This window comes from Mirounga angustirostris, unplaced genomic scaffold, assembly GCF_029215605.1.
Source record: "Mirounga angustirostris isolate CCGP_5_RB_7025 unplaced genomic scaffold, mMirAng1.0.hap1 SCAF_9, whole genome shotgun sequence".
In the NCBI taxonomy this organism is placed as follows: domain Eukaryota; kingdom Metazoa; phylum Chordata; class Mammalia; order Carnivora; family Phocidae; genus Mirounga; species Mirounga angustirostris.
In genome coordinates this window covers 38,109,702-38,126,646 of record NW_026991717.1, presented here as the reverse complement: position 1 = coordinate 38,126,646, position 16,945 = coordinate 38,109,702, and the positions used below count along the sequence as shown (strand labels likewise).

Genomic DNA, 16,945 nt, shown 5'->3' with positions numbered 1-16,945 from the left:
TACCCTTTCTTCTGGTGTGACTTTCTTATTTATTTCGTTCTTTCATTCATTTATTTATTTATTGTCTAGGCATTTGATGTATTTCTACTGTTGTCAGACCCTAGTGTTGGATGCTGAGGGTGACATTGGCTTGTGCCCTGGAGGACCTCAAACTGGTCATGGAATCACTTGTACAAATAGAAAATTAGAAAAAAGCAAGACAAGTGCTAAATAAAGATACGCAAAATGGCTAGTAAAAATAGAAAAGAGTCATTAATGTTGCCAGGCCTAATGGACTAAGGCTGACAAAAGCTAGAATTTGAGGAAACAAAGTATTTTTCAGGCCAGAGAAGTAGGGGAAGGGTTAATATATGTTTGATAACCAGCTATATTATATATAAGGCTCTTTATATACTGTTTTCTCACTATTCGATTTTTTTTACTTAATTGTTTTGCGCTGTTTAAATAGCTTCCAGAGGATTGACTAGGGTAGGGTGGCCTCTCAGGGAGTGGCAGTGAATTAGGGAAGGCAGTTTATCTTTTGTGTATTGCTATTAGGTCTGAGGTGAGGGGATAAAACAGTTGGGGAAATAGAGAGCCAGTGGTAAGCTTACCTGTGTCTTCTACCCTAATACCTCCCTGTCAGTGGTGATCAAGTCAGGATTCTGGTGTTAATACTGTCTGATCTTGGGTAAACCATTTCTTCTCTCTGGATTCCATTTTCTTCCACTTTAAAATGAGAGGATTGGTATAGTTGGGCATTTCCTGTTGGTGGTCTCTTAGTAATTGGAGAAAAAGGAGAAACAGCGACCAAACAAGTTTGGGAACAAAGAGTTAAAGTTAAATAGATTTCTTTATTACAACCTTCCACATTATGGCATGTGGATTGAATTCCTGGACTTTTTAGCCTGGCCTTGCCAGTGGAGTGAGTCAGTATTATGTTTCCAGCTCTGTCCTTTTCCTAAAGGTTTAGTGAAAAGAGAGTGGGCTTTAGAATCATACATATCTGGGTTTGAATCCTGACTGCTACATAGTAGCTATGTGGCCGTAGGTAAGTTATTTGACCTTTCTTAACTACATAGTTTCTTCATGTGTAAAGAAGGAAGGGGATAACACCTTGTGGAAATAATAAAGATTTAGTGACACCCATATGAAAATACCAAGTATATCTGGTAAATACTGGGTCAGAAAGGATATATAGTTTTTAAGTCCTACAAATTCCAGGGTCAGCATAGAATGTAATACCTGGTAGTATGTTATTTATACCCTGCTTGCATCTGATGTTTAAGGTGGGCATTTATGTGTTTCATGTATAGTTATATACTTTTCCCCCCAAGAAAACAAATGTTCTTGAGGGCTCATCCTAATATTTTGCCATCCACATAGCACTCAGCACTCTCCTGAAGACTCAGTAAGTGCTTGATGAATAGCTGACAATTGCATCGAAACAGTGGAATGAGGTGAGATGTGGTTCTACCTGGTGTATACTTCATCTTACATCTTTCATAATCTTGGGTAGAAGTCACTGAATTTATGAGTATTAATTTTTACATTTTTTTGGCTACTTATTTTAAGTTGGAAATAACTAGAACTGATTATAACTGAGCTGGCCGTTAAAGTAAACCATGAGGGGAAAGGGTTAGAATAAGGTATTGTTTAATGTTGTAAATTATACTATTGGAATACTAACGTTTTACATTTTGTTTTGTCTCTAAGCAAATGGTTATGAGCCTTAGAGTTTCTGAACTCCAAGTACTGTTGGGCTACGCTGGGAGAAACAAGCACGGACGCAAACACGAACTTCTCACAAAAGCCCTGCATTTGCTAAAGGCTGGCTGCAGTCCTGCTGTACAAATGAAAATTAAAGAACTCTATCGGCGGAGGTTCCCCCAGAAAATCATGACGCCCGCGGACTTGTCCATCCCCAATGTCCATTCAAGTCCTATGCCAGCAACTCTGTCTCCATCTACCATTCCACAACTCACTTACGATGGTCACCCTGCATCATCACCGTTACTCCCTGTTTCTCTTCTGGGACCTAAACATGAACTGGAACTTCCACATCTTACATCAGCTCTTCACCCAGTCCATCCGGATATAAAACTTCAAAAATTACCATTTTATGATTTACTGGATGAACTGATAAAACCCACCAGTCTAGGTAAGATTATTCTATAATGGTTATTTGGTTACTTGGGGTGGGGGTGGGGAGATACATTTTCATTTTAGAGTTTCAATTTGACCCAGTTTATTATTCATAATGGGATTTTCCTTTGGTAGTAGCATTCAGATTACAATAAGGATCTTTCAGTTTTAAACAAAATCAAATATATAAAAGCTATCTTTTAGGCAAAGAAAAAAAGTATAGTCACGTTTCCAGTGATGGTTGCTGACACAGTAAATATTAAAAAGTTTCCCAGAATATAAACTTTTAAAGTGTAATGTTTTAGATTGTTGATTAATATTTTATAATAACCCTTACAAATTAAAAAAGACCTAGTAATACTACCAGCCTCTGAATTCAATTCTTAATTTTCAAGGGTTGATGACATATAAAACAAATGACTGGCTAGTTTTGATTATTTGAATGAATAAATGGTTTTAATTATTATAAAAGGAGATTTAAGCTTTGATGTGTAGTATTTTAGTTTCAGCTTACTTTTTCAAGTGGATATGTGTGCTTTGCAGGTGCACACATGATCATGGTTTTATAATATGAATACTTAAAATTTTATTTGCTGTGTTTTATCATTGTTTGATTAATGTCTAACATATTAATAGAATTCAGTGTATTAATTGACCTGTAATTTTAATTTCTCCAATACTACCTTGCTTTATTTAACGTAGAATAAAACTGTTGTGATTTCTGATACCTTTGTCATAATATATTTAAGATATCAGATGTCCAGTTGCTGGTTTATTGTCATAAATTAGTGGTTGACAAGCTGTGGCCAGCAAGGCAAATTCAGCCTGTGGTCTGTTTTTTATGGATCTAATAAGCTAATATGTGTGGTGTGTGTGTGTGTATGTGTATGTGTGTTTTATATTCCCAAAGGGTTGTTAAAAAAACCAAAGACTGGAACAAAAAGAATAATATGTAGCAGAGACCATGTTTGTCTGCAAAACCTAAAATATTTACTGTCTGACATTTACAGAAAAAGTTTGCTGACCCTTGTTATAAATCAATAAACATTTTAGCTTGGGGGGATTGGTTAGTGTTAAATTTTGAGAACATACTGAAATTCTTTGAATTGGGAAATGTTTGTTTTTAATTATATTTAACAGGATTTACCTGAATAAGTTTATAGGAATCATTTTCAAACAACATGAATTTTATATTGCATTATTTTATTTTAAAAATAACTATAACAAGGTAATCTAACACTTGTCAAGAACCTATTGTATGCTTATAAAACTTATACATGCTCATTATAAAAAATGAAAGTGTCAAAGTCCCTTCCTCATTAGTGGTTCAGTGTGTATGCATATATAAACAAGTTACATTTCTTGTTTTTCAAGAAGGAATCATACTTTACACCGTGTTCTGTGACTTGCCTTTTTTTCCCCTAATATAGACATCTCTCGTCTGTCTTGTTTCACATTTTTTTTTTTTTAAAGATTTTATTTATTTATTTGAGAGAGAGAGAATGAGAGACAGAGCATGAGAGGGAGGAGGGTCAGAGGGAGAAGCAGACTCCCTGCTGAGCAGGGAGCCCGATGCGGGACTCGATCCAGGGACTCCAGGATCATGACCTGAGCCGAAGGCAGTCGCTTAACCAACTGAGCCACCCAGGCGCCCCTTGTTTCACATTTTTAATTGAAGGCCATGTATACACACATACAGTATGTGAGCAGATGCATATATATATACACACACACACACACACACATTCTAGCTCATTTCTTATTAAAAAACTATATACTATTCCATGATTTAAATAAGTCCTCTGTTAAAAGACAGATTTTTCTAGTTTTTTGCTGCCAAAAACTGTGCTATAGTGAATATCATCTGAAATTTAAAAGGAAAAAAATGTTGGTGGCTTTTATTTGATTTGATTCCCAGTTCTCAAATTCTCTTCTGGTCTTAATTAATGTATCTTGCTGTTTTCATTTTCAGTAATATAAATTTCAGGTACCAGTGTGATAGATGATGTTTACACATGGATCTAAATTTTGTTATAAAGAGTAGAAATGCAAACTGGACACAAATTATAGTTGTACTGGATAATAGTTTAAATAAATTAGAATTGAGAGAATTTTAAGTTCATTTTTATTTCACTGAGGTACTTTGCTTGAATATATTTGTTGTGTTAATTTCTAATTATCTACACTGATAGTCTTTTCATGCCTTTTTCTATCATAATTTACATTTTGTATCTTACTGCCTTTTTTTTTTTTTTTTTAAAGATTTTGTTTATTTACTTGAGACAGAGAGAGAGCATAGAGGGAGAAGGGAGAAGGGAGAAGCAGGCTCCCCACTGAGCAAGGAGCCCAATGCAGGACTCGATCCCAGAACCCTGGAATCATGACCTGAGCTGAAGGCAGACGCTTAACCAACTGAGCCACCCAGGCGTCCCTTGGCAGTAAATTTTAAATAAATTTTTCCATCTTTATTCTTTATCTGGAAACTTATAAATTGCTTCAATCTGGTGTTTTTGTGTGATAATTTAAAAACAATGCTATAAAGTTTTTCCCATCCTTGATGACCAGTAAGTAAACCCTTGTATTTATAAAATTGACTGGATTGAAGTACTCAGATATTTCCCATGAGATTTATTTAATTAGGCTTTCTTTGTACTGTCAATTCTCGTTATTTGCACATTCTGTGTTTGTGAATGTCTGCTATCTCATTTATCTGTAAGTCCAAAATCATTACAACAGTTTCATGGTTATTTATGGACATGCGCTGAGTGGTGAAAAATTTGAGTCTTCTGACTCGCACTTTCACACAAGGTGACTCCTGCCTTCTTGTTTTCAGCTCTCATACTGTAAGGACATGTCCTCTTTTGTGCTCTATTTAGTGCCATGTTTTTTGCATTTTTGTGCTTTTTGTTGGTGATCTCGGTGTTAAATAGCCCCCAGCCATAGTGCTGAAGCTCTGTCTAGTGTTCCTAAATGCAGAAAGGCTGTGATGTACCTAATGGAGAAAAAATATGTATGTATTCAGTTTTGTTCAGACATGAATTAATGCTATTGGCTGTGAGGTCAATGTTAATGAATTATATTATTAAATTAAAATTATTATTAAGTAATACATAAATTATATATTAAATAAGGTGTCCTTGAGCAGAAATGTATCTAAAACAAGGTTACATAGTGATTAGTTGATGAAAATGTGATCAGGGCTTGCAGGAACCTAGCCCTGTGTATTCCCTAGGAGCAGTGGTTCAGTATTCACTAATTCATTGTTTGTGGTGACTTTATATAACAGTTACCACACAGAATAAAAATTGACTGTAGGGGCGCCTGGGTGGCTCAGTTGTTAAGCGTCTGCCTTTGGCTCAGGTCATGAACCCAGGGTCCTGGGATCGAGCCCCGCATTGGGCTCCCTGCTCGGCGGGAAGCCTGCTTCTCCCTCTCCCACTCCCCCTGCTTGTGTTCCCTCTCTCGCTGTGTCTCTCTCTGTCAAATAAATAAATAAAATCTTAAAAAAAAAAAATTGACTGTACATTTAAAGTATAATTTGATTTGAATACTAGTTTTTATTGAATAAATCCATTGTTTGTGGTATACACACAATAAATAGGTGTTACAGAATTGCTTGGTGGTATATAAATAGATTTCTAATTTCTCATTGTTACCATAGAATGAAAAGTCATTATTTTCGTTATGCATAAAACGATCTTACCAGAAAGTAATTTGTGGAGGTTTATTGATTCAGTAAATATTCAGGGGAGGGAATGTTCAGTGAATATGAAAAAGATTTATTGAAAAAAGATTTTGAGTAATTTGCAGAGTTTAGGATGAACATCTTTTAAAGCCCTATTTGGCAAAGAACAAAATAAAAGAATCTATAAGATGCTTTAATGTTATTAAAAGACTGTTTCTCCTTCAGTCTTCCGTGACTACTTCATCACAGAATTCACTTTTCTAAAGGATTACTTTTGCCAGTAGATCATTTGTTTTGAATATAGGAAAACAGTATTTTTTGAAAAATTAAATGGTTTCTGACATTCTCTTTGTTTCTAAACATATATATATATATATTTAAAATCATTACAAGCTCATAAGAGTTAGTTTTAACCTATAGCCAGCTAGTTCATCACAATTATCACTTGAGTCCAGAATGTGACAAGTAAATTTAATTTTTCACCCCTGCCTTTTGGCCTTAACCATTAGATTTAAATGGATTTTGAGATGTTCTGATGTAACTTGAATGGTTTTCTGTATGGTTCATGTTTCTAGCCAAAATCACAATAGTTTTGGTATCCCCAGTTTTATTAGGTAATTGTTATCCATTCTTAAACTCATTTTGTTATTTCTTGAACAATGAGTAATTTAAGTCTTTCATTTTGGAACCACATATTAAAGGGAATTCTTTTCACTGTCCTTAGTTAACTAGAAGAATTGGGAGATGAAGTAAAGGTGGTTGCAAAGTAAAATGCTTGGTTCATTATTTTTGCCTATCATTAAAATCCTGGGTTTTTGTTTTTGTTTTTGTTTTTAAAGATTTTATTTATTTGACACACAGAAAGAGATAGCGGGAGCAGGAACGCAAGGGGGGAGCGGGAGAGGGAGAAGCAGGCCTCCCGTGGAGCAGGGAGCCCAATGCAGGGCTCGATCCCAGGACCCTGGGATCATGACTCTAGCTGAAGGCAGATGCCCAACAACTGAGCCACCCAGGCGCCCCCAAATCCTATTTGTTCTATTAGGCTTATTTTAAATGCTTTAAAACCTTTTCCATGAATCTTTTTAAGATTTTCCCCTATATCTGTCTGTTCCTTCCCCCATCCAGAATTGATTTCACTTTCTTGCATGTTCCTATAACATTTTGTTGTTAGTTCCTCAAAATGGAAGGGTTCTGCTGTATTCATCTATATATTCCCATAATAGCTATCTATGAATCTGTTACATGGTAGTTCGGCTACCACGGTAGTAGAGCTAACGTTTATTAGCTCTCCAGTTTATTTAAATACAGTAGATAGAGTCTTTTACTTCACTCTAATTCAGTGAATTTTAATCATTTTACCATTCAAATACAACCAAGGCATACCACGTTATCTATCATAAATAGTGGCTTATGGTAGGGATGGGAAATAGAGTAGGGAGAAAAGAGGTATCCTCCCCTTTATTGTTTCCACCCCCATTCTGATCCCTATGGTCAATCAGTGACTTGGATATTTAATATACTCTACATTTTTTCCCCTAATTACAAAGATATATATATCACATGTTTAATATATATCACATGTTTAAATCCACAGACACTACTTACTTCAGAGAGTAATTTTAAAATATTTCTGTTGTGTTCTAGTCAGTCATTGTTTTGTGTGTGTATGTGTTTGTGTTTATTTCTGATTTTGTTTTAATGAAGAGGAGAATCTCAAATACTAACTGACTTAACCCAGGAGATTCTTAGGCACATATATTGTTGACCCATATCAATAAAAAATGGGGTACAGGAAATTTTAATCTTCATAGTATACTGAGCACCATGTGTTAGAAGTGTACTTTGTTTGAAATATCTTATTTGTACAATGTGTCACTCTTGGTGCTGCTCAGCTATCGAATTTACAATTATGAAAGTCAAAAGGACAAATCATTTTGGATTAAAATTATCTTATGTTCGTTCAGAGGCAAGAGATTTTCCTTCAGTTCTTTAAAATTTTATTTAGAATAATAAAATTGTTTAGAGTATATTGTTTTGGGTTTTTTTTAGAGTATTATTGTTTATATTGGTTATGTTGGTTGGCCTGTGTTAGAACATCATGGCAAAAACAAAATATTTTTACAGCGATCAAAAGAATGTTTGGTTTGACTCAGACGTGGGTAAACATCCATTAACACTCAGTTTTATGTTTAGTGTTTTAGTTATTTCTGTTTTCCTTGACTCAGGTAAATTTTTGAAAGAGCAACTACATTTTTTAAAAATGGTGCCTTTAAATATTTTTAGTAGTTTTAATTATTTCAAAGGCTAACAGAAAACAGCTTTGCCTTCATTTAGAGTACTTGTGTAAAGTTCATTGCATCATCGCAAGGTTTGCTTTATATCAAATTTAAGCCAAATTATACCTTCTCAAGGAATGTCTTCAGGTTTTTATTTTTCATTGATTAATTCATTTTTTAAAAGATTTTATTTCTAAGTAATCTCTACACCCAAAGGGGGGCTCAAACTCACAACCCCGAGATCGAGAGTCACGTGCTCTATTGAGTGAGCCAGCCAGGTACCCCCCTTCTCAGGTTTTTAAAAGTCTTAAGTAGTATGTCTGAATAAGTTCATATCATGTGTCTATGCATTTCCCATAGATTGGTATGAGGAATAATAATTGTTGAGCATTATTTCTGATGTTCTCATTCAGTGTTCTACTTGATTACCAAAGGATACAACATTTTCTCTTAACCAGATTGGAACCAACTGATAATGATATTTAATAACTTAAACATTTTATTTTAATGTAAAACATATTAATGTATATCCACTTGCCAGTCTTTTGGTGTAGGTCAGGGCCTTTCTTTGAGACTGCAGGTTTTCCAGTTTTAGTTTTGGTGGTTTTTTTTTTTAAAGACTTTTGTGCAGCAATTTGCAGAATCTGTTACAACTTGGGAAAAAAATCTTTTTTTTTTTTTTTTTAAAGATTTTATTTATCTGACACAGAGAGAGACAGTGAGAGCAGGAACACAAGCAGGGGGAGTGGGAGAGGGAGAAGCAGGCTTCCCACCAAGCAGGGAGCCCGATGTGGGACTCGATCCCAGGACCCTGGGATCATGACCTGAGCCGAAGGCAGATGCTTAACGACTGAGCCACCCAGGCGCCCGGGAAAAAAGTCTTTTATAGTTATACCACTCACTTAATTTCATTGCATTTTTTTTTAAAGCAGCTTGCTTTTGTTAGGTCTTTGCAGAGCATTCAGCTTAGTGTTCATAAAAACAGCAACTCTTTCTTTTTGCACTTATATTTCATCAGTTTTATAATATTTAAGTTTCATAATTGCAAGTGCAACTGGCATACACAGGTGTGAGAATAAACACCTCTGGCTCCCCAGTGCTTCTGCACTGGAAAGTGGTCTGTTGGTACAAGCAGTCAGCTTGCCAGAGCACCAGTCAGGATGTGTAGAGGCAACGGAGAACATCAGTTCAGTTAAGAGCAGGCCAGTAAGAGGGTTTCTACTGATTTTCTTTTGCAACCATTCTTACTTAACTCTCCAAAGACAAGGAAATTAGAAGTTTATTTGTTCTCTTGCTTGAGAATAATTTAAGTGGTTTCTTCTTTGGAGGAATAATGTGGATCATAATTTTTATGGTTGAGGTGTTTTTTATTGTTTGTTTTTAAAGAAAGCTACTTTTGGGGTATCTGGGTGGCTCAGTTGGTTAAGCATCAGACTCCTGATTTTGGCTCAGGTCATGCGTGATCTCAGGGTTGTGAGATGGAGCCCCACTTGGGGCTCTGTGCTGGGTGTGGAGCCTGCTTAAGATTGTTTCTCTCTCTCCGTCTGACCCCCTCCGTTCCCCGCTGGCACATGCCCTCTCTCTTAAAAAAAAAAAAAAGAAAGAAAGAAAAGAAAAACTACTTTTATCTTCCTGTCACCTCTTTGAGAGGGGGGTAGATGGCAAGAAGTTTAGAAGAAGTAAGGAACTAATAAGTAAATGATGTTTTTAATCATACAATTTTATGTTTGTAGTCTTTAGAACTCATTATAGTTTAATTCTTTTCTCATTGAGGACACGGACTATAAAGAAAAGGATAAAATGAAGTAAATTCACAGGCATTTTTTCTTAAATCTGGTTTTTAACTAAGAATTATCATAAAAAATTGGAAGTTGTGAAGATGGTCTCCTCTTGGTCCTTCTCAATTCTTAACATGTAATATTTTTTGGAAAGCATTTGGATGCTGCAGACTGAAGTATCTGGAATACTAAGACACATTTTAATTGATCACATGGATGTCATTTCTTCAATTTGTGATTAAACAAGTCACTTGTTTATGTTTTATCATTTTTTTTTTAAAGATTTTATTTATTTATTTGAGAGAGAGAATGAGAGAGAGAGCATGAGAGGGGGGAGGGTCAGAGGGAGAAGCAGACTCCCTGCCGAGCAGGGAGCCCGATGCGGGACTCGATCCAGGGACTCTAGGATCATGACCTGAGCCGAAGGCAGTTGCTTAACCAACTGAGCCACCCAGGTGCCCTATCATTTTTTTTTTTTTTAAGATTTTATTTATTTATTTGAGAGAGAGAATGAGATAGAGAGCATGAGAGGGGGGAGGGTCAGAGGGAGAAGCGGACTCCCCGCCGAGCGGGGAGCCCGACATGGGACTCGATCCTGGGACTCCAGGATCATGACCTGAGCTGAAGGCAGTCGCTTAACCAACTGAGCCACCCAGGCGCCCTCATTTTTTTTTTTTTTTTTAAGATTTTATTTTTAAGGAATCTCTACATCCAAGATGGGGAATTTACAACTTAACAACTGTCGCATACTCTACCAACTGAGCCAGCCAGGCGCCCCCTATCTTTCTCTTTTTAAATCTTGGAAGGTGGCTTCTGTTTAAGTTTTAATGTTTGTTAAACAGTCTTTTGCATTAAACACCATGAATATCTTTCGTCTGGGTTACATATATTTGGATTTTCCTGAGCTTTGTTACAACTAGCTCTAACTTCATTGTGGGACAATATACCAATACTTCCTAGGGAAGACCAACAACCTAGGTATATTGGGTTTATAGTCTCAGTATTTTACAAAGCTAGGTTGATTTCTTTCCTTTTTAAAATAGAACACTTCTATATAGAAAATGACAATTATTTTAGGCTTGGGAAGATGTATGAATAATTTATGGAAAAGGTTTGAAATATATAATTCATATATATATAATTCATATATATAAAATTCATATATATAGATGTGTGTGTAGTGTGTGTGTGTGTGTGTATGTATAAATTTGGGTTTTGCCTTAGGAAGAAAGGCAGCAGATGCTTCAGCACTTCTAAATAGTTAAAATGATCCATCTTGTTTTGTGCAGCACGGGTAAGGTTTCTGCTATATCTTAATAACGTTGGTTACCAGTGTTTTCTGCCAAGGGCTCCTCTGGCATTGGATTAGATTTCACAGTTTCCTTCTCCTCTCATTTTTTTATAATTGAGTTTGCCTTCCTCCACAGGCCTGATAGCCACTGCCTGGAGATAAGGTGATGCAAATTCAAGGACGCAGGCTCTGATAAGTATTGGAAAGGGCATTCAAAGGTTTTATGATTCACTCTTCTGTGCTTTTAGAAAATTTGCCTTCTAACAATTCAATACAAGCTGTGCTCTTCTGTACTTGAATTTTGGAAAATCAGAGCACTAATTTTTTCTGTAGGTGGGTTTTTTTCCAAGAAAGTTTTCTTCCTAATTTGGCAGCACTGGCTTCTGACTTTCAAAACAAAATCTAAGATTTACCTTCTAAATCTATATTCCTTTGTAGATAATATTCTGTCTTTTATTTTTTTATTTTTTTATTTTTTTTTAAAGATTTATTTATTTGACAGAGAGACAACGAGAGCAGGAACACAAGCAGGGGGAGTGGGAGAGGGAGAAGCAGGCCTCCTGCGGAGCAGGGAGCCCGATGCGGGGCTCGATCCCAGGACCCTGGGATCGTGACCCGAGCCGAAGGCAGACGCTTAACGACTCAGCCACCCAGGCGCCCCCAATATTCTGTCTTTTTATTTAATATTTTGATTAATGTTTCTGTAGTGGTCCAGAAGCCCGAAGGCATCTGTGTTTAGTAAATAGGTGTGTTTGTTTTTAAGGGTTCTTAGTTCTTGGGAACTAAGAATGAAAGACTTCTTTGGGTTGGAAAAGCATCTTGACAATCAGAATCAGTAAAGAACCGCTCTATGTAATTGTAAATATGAAATTAAAAATCTTAAATTGTGACATTAATGAGCCAGCCATTTAGATTCAGAAGCAAGGACGTACAGTTTAACAAAGAAATCCAACATATAAGATTTTACTGGGAAGGAATTTAAAGATCAGACATATAGTATATATGGTGTTTGAAATGCAACATTTCAGACTTTGCCAGTGGGTTCTACACTACTTTGGCCCAGTCTCCCCAGCACAAATAGAGTTTCATATGAGTTGCAGACCAGCTAGCTGGAGGACTTGGGTGTGGTAATCATGGGGCAGGTAGGATGGTCCATCAAAGGAAGAACCCAATTTTGGCAATCCATTTTTTTCCTTTTTAAAAAAATATATGTGTATATATATTTATTTTTGTTTTTAAAAAGATTTTATTTATTCATTTGAGAGAGAGAGAGACAGAGCACAAGCAGGGGGGGAGGCAAAGAGAGGGGGGGGGAAGCAGACTCCCCCACTGAGCTGGGAGCCCAATTTGGGGCTTGATCCTAAGACCTGGAGCTCATGACCTGAACTGAAGACAGATGCTTAACCATCTGAACCACCCAGGGGCTCTTCTTTCCTTTTTTGTTTTTTTTTTTTAAAAAGAAATTTGTCAGTAGATATCTGGGTGACTGGAAGATAATTTAAGCCATTGCTTTTCTTGAGCCATAGTACTTTATTGCTACAGTACCTGCAGATTTGAGCAGAGATTAGTTCTAATTCTTTGGCACTACTGCTAAATTTATAAAGACAAAAATGTAAATAAGCTTTAGATGTGCCAGATATGGGGATATTGCAGTTCAAAAGAAGCTGGATGTTGAACGTAATGTGAGAATTAAATCACTTTAAGGTAGGTAAAAATAAAAAGGCTAAATTATTTCTACATGTCCTTTGCAGTTCCTAGAATTTTGCTTCACTGTTTATTTTACAGCCATATTTTTGAATATTTTATTTCTCCTCCTAAATTTTGTTTTAATTTTAGAATTAATGATTTTAATACATAAGATGGATCAGAAGGGAAAATCACTTGTGTATAATATAAATACTCATAACATTTTATGCTTCTTTTCACCACCTCCCCACATAAACTTTATTTTTTTAAAGATTTTATTTATTTATTTGAAAGAGTGTGAGGGAGAGAGCACGTGAGCAGGAAGGAGAGGGAGCAGGAATAAGAATCTGAAGCAGACTCCACACTGAGCACAGAGCCCAACTCGGGGCTCAGTCACATGACCACAGGATCACAACCTGCGCTGAAACAAAGAGTCAGCTACTTAACCAACTGAGCCACCCAGGCGTCCCTATACCACATAAACTTTAAATGTAAAGTCAGCAGTTTATGTTTATATACAATTTTAGGAAATCACAAAATGATGGATAGAGTTGATTACATAAAGATGTTAAACCTCTATGTGTGCATCATGGTTTTTTAAAAAAAGCCCAAGTATAAAAGTAAATACCAAATAGAAAATATTTTAATCAAACATAAGACTAAAGGAAAGAACTCTCACAAATCAATATGGGGGAGTCTACTAAGATTCTATTAGGCAAAATGTATGAATAAGGAAAGTTAGTATGTTAGTAAAGAGGAAATGCAACTAGGAAACATCAAGGTTTTAAATCTTGTCTGTAGTACTAGATATAAAAATATATATTTCTGTCCCATATTGATAAGATTTGTTGAAATGTATGTAAACTGCTGGTAGCAATATCAGCTCTTTGAGAGTACAGTTTGGCAATATGTAGCAAGAGCTTAAAAATACTTCTGAGGGGCGCCTGAGTTGCTCAGTCAGTTAAGCGTCTGCCTTCAGCTCAGGTCATGTTCCCAGGGTCCTGGGATCGAGCCCTACGTCAGGTGTCCTGCTCAGTGGGGAGCCTGCTTCTCCCTTTCCTCCCAGCTTGTGCTTGCTAGTGTTCTCTGTCGCTATCTCTGTCTCTCTCTCTCTCTCAAATAAATAAAATCTTGAAAAAAATACTTCCTGATCTATTAATTCCACCTTTGGGAACCAAAAATCTAAGAATATTCACTGTAACATTATTACTAATACAAAAATTAGAAATAACCTAAATATCCAATAATAGAAAACACTTAACCTGTGATATAGCTACTAGGTAGAATTTTTTTTTTTTTAAGATTTTATTTATTTGACAGAGACACAGCGAGAGAGGGAACACAATCAGGGGGAGTGGGAGAGGGAAAAGAGGGCCCCCTCCGAGCAGGGAGCCTGATGCAGGGCTCTATCCCAGCACCCTGGGATCATGACCTGAGCCGAAGGCAGACGCTTAACAACTGAGCCACCCAGGTGCCCCTATGTAGAATATTTTAAGGCTGAGTTAAAAATGATTATTATGAAGGGGTGCCTGGGTGGCTCAGTTAGTTAAGTGGTTGACTGCTGATTTGGGCTCAGGTCATGATCTCAAGGTCCTGGGATCCAGCCCCATGTCAGGTTCAGTGGGGAGTGTACTTGAGGATTTTCTCTCTCCCTCTCTCTAAAATGAATAAATCTTTTAAAAAATGATTATCATGAAGTCTTTAATATGAGTTAAGGAGAGAAATGAGGTACATAAATAAAAATTATTGGACACCAACTTGGACAAGCATTAAGCTAGGAGCTTTATATTTGTTATCTCATTTAAGCTTCCAAACAACTTTGGAAGTTTAGACCAATAGCCTAAATATTTCGTAAGAAGTAGCTGAGGTCTGCACAAGGTAATTCACAAAACTTAAGTGATGGGGCCAGAATTTGAATACAAGTTCGCTTCCAAAGCCAGTGTTCTTCCTATTATATAACATAAGATAAAAATAAAAAGGTTTTTTAAATTGTTCTTTCAAGTACGTTATCAGTTTTATAACATCTTTTGCTCTCAATTTTATTTAGGAAAAAAACTTGAATTTTTTCTTTAGTAGAATTCTTTGTGGGACGCCTGGGTGGCTGGCTCAGTTGGTTGAGTCTGCCTTTGGCTCAGGTCACGATCCCCGGGTCCTGGGATTGAGTCCCACATCTGTCTCCTTGCTCAGTGGGGAGCCTGCTTCTCCCTCTGCCTGCCGCTCCCCCTGCTTGTGTGCTCTCTCTCTCTCTCTTTGACAAATAAATAAAATCTTTAAACAACAAAAAAAAGAATTCATTGGATCTACAAATGGGATCACTGTTTTGAAATCTACTTTTGGAGTACTATTGAAAGTGTTTTTGTATTCCATATACATACATTGAAAGAGTGTTTGAGATTTTAATTTTACATGATAATCTTTACCAGCACACACTATAAGTGAAATGGAGTTTTATTTCAACAAATCAATTTGGACTTGTATGAAATTCACAGCACATATGAGGAATTCCGATTTATTACCTCTAGATGTTAGCCCTTAGATTAAAAAAAAAAGTATGTTAAAATTATAGACCCTTCATAACGCAATACCCAAATATTTTAAAGAAAACTCAACTTTTTTCCAGTGGTGTCTAGGTTTTAGTTTTTTGCTAACATTCATTCTCTTAAAATGTCATGTATTTGTAGTTAATCTCAAAGTCTTTCTGATGATTTTTAATATTTTGGAGTAGAGAAAAAATGAATTTTTTTAAGTTCCTCTAAAATTACTTGAATGAAAGAGAAATAAAATGGAGTTATAGAATACTCCTTATTTCTTTTGGTAATTTTCTTCAGTTCTTTCTCTCTCTTTTTCTTTTTCTGATTTTTATCCTTTTCATATGGATCAAGCCACTGTAAAACATTCCAAAAGAACAAAGACCTTGATAAAGTATGTTTTCCTTTTTATGTGACTACCCATGGTCATAGAAGTAGAATCTTCTCCATCCCTTCCTGCCAAGAAATTTGTGACTTTTTAAACAACATAACTTTAAAAATTATTCTTGGTTTTTAAAAATTTATTCATTCAGGGGCGCCTGGGTGGCTCAGTTGGTTAACCATTTGCCTTCAACTCAGGTCATGATCTCAGGGTCCTGGGATCCAGCTCCACGTCAGGCTCCCTGCTCAGTGGGGAGTCTGCTCTCTCTCTCTCACGTGCACTCTCTCAAGTAAATAAAATGTTTTTTAAAAAATTTATTCATTCAACTAATATTTATTAAGTGCCTTTTTTTTTTTTTTTTTAAGATTTATTTATTTGACAGAGAGAGACAGTGAGAGAGGGAACACAAGCAGGGGGAGTGGGAGAGGGAGAAGCAGGCCTCTTGCAGAGCAGGGACCCTGATGCAGGGCTCGATCCTAGGACCCCGGGATCATCACCCGAGCTGAAGGCAGACGCTTAACAACTGAGCCACCCAGGCACCCTGGTTTTTTAATTTTAATTTTAATTTTTTTTTTTAAAGATTTTATTTATTTGAGAGAGAGCGTGAGCCCACAAGCAGTGGGGAGGGGCAGAGGCAGAGTGAGAAGCAGACTCCTGGCTGAGCAGGGAGCCCGACATGGGACTCGATCCCAAGACCCTGAGATCATGACCTGAGCTGAAGGCAGATGCTTAATCACTGAGCCATGCAGGTGCCCTATTAAGTGCCTTTGTGCCAAACACCATTTTGGTTGCTGGGAAAGATTAAGACATGGTTTGGGCTGCCTGGCTGGCTCAGTCAGAATAATGTGTGACCCTTGTTCTTGTGGTTGTATGTTTGAGCTCCATGTTGGGTATAAAGATTACTTAAATAAATGAATAACTAAAAACTTAGAAAAAAGACATGGTTCTTCAAGGAGTTCATGATTTAGTGGAGGAATAAAAAATCCATTAGTTCATCTTAGAAATACAAGACCAAGTAAACTAAAAGGCATAACCTAAGAATAAAAATGAAAGGGATTTTATTTACCAGGGATCATGAATTTAACATTTTTGTTTTATGAATAGTGGAATCAGAATTACTGAAGGTGCTCATTAAAAATAGAGATTTTCCACAGCCCAGATCTGAATTGTATTTAGTGTCATAGTACATTTCACC

General features: G+C 36.4%; 1 protein-coding gene across 5 annotated transcripts in view; it reads left to right on the top strand.

Moving 5' to 3' along the window:
• The window catches only part of PIAS1 (protein inhibitor of activated STAT 1), a 122,817-nt gene that overhangs the window by 29,668 nt on the left and 76,204 nt on the right, over positions 1-16,945 (top strand). For 4 of the 5 annotated variants that reach the window (XM_045899804.3, XM_045899801.3, XM_064570242.1 and 1 more), the window contains exon 2: positions 1,696-2,140. In XM_045899804.3, coding sequence (XP_045755760.1) covers positions 1,696-2,140 — 445 coding nt within the window. Of the gene's footprint in view, positions 1-1,361; positions 1,440-1,695; positions 2,141-16,945 lie in introns of those variants that run through there. The other variant, XM_045899803.3, reaches the window with a different exon arrangement.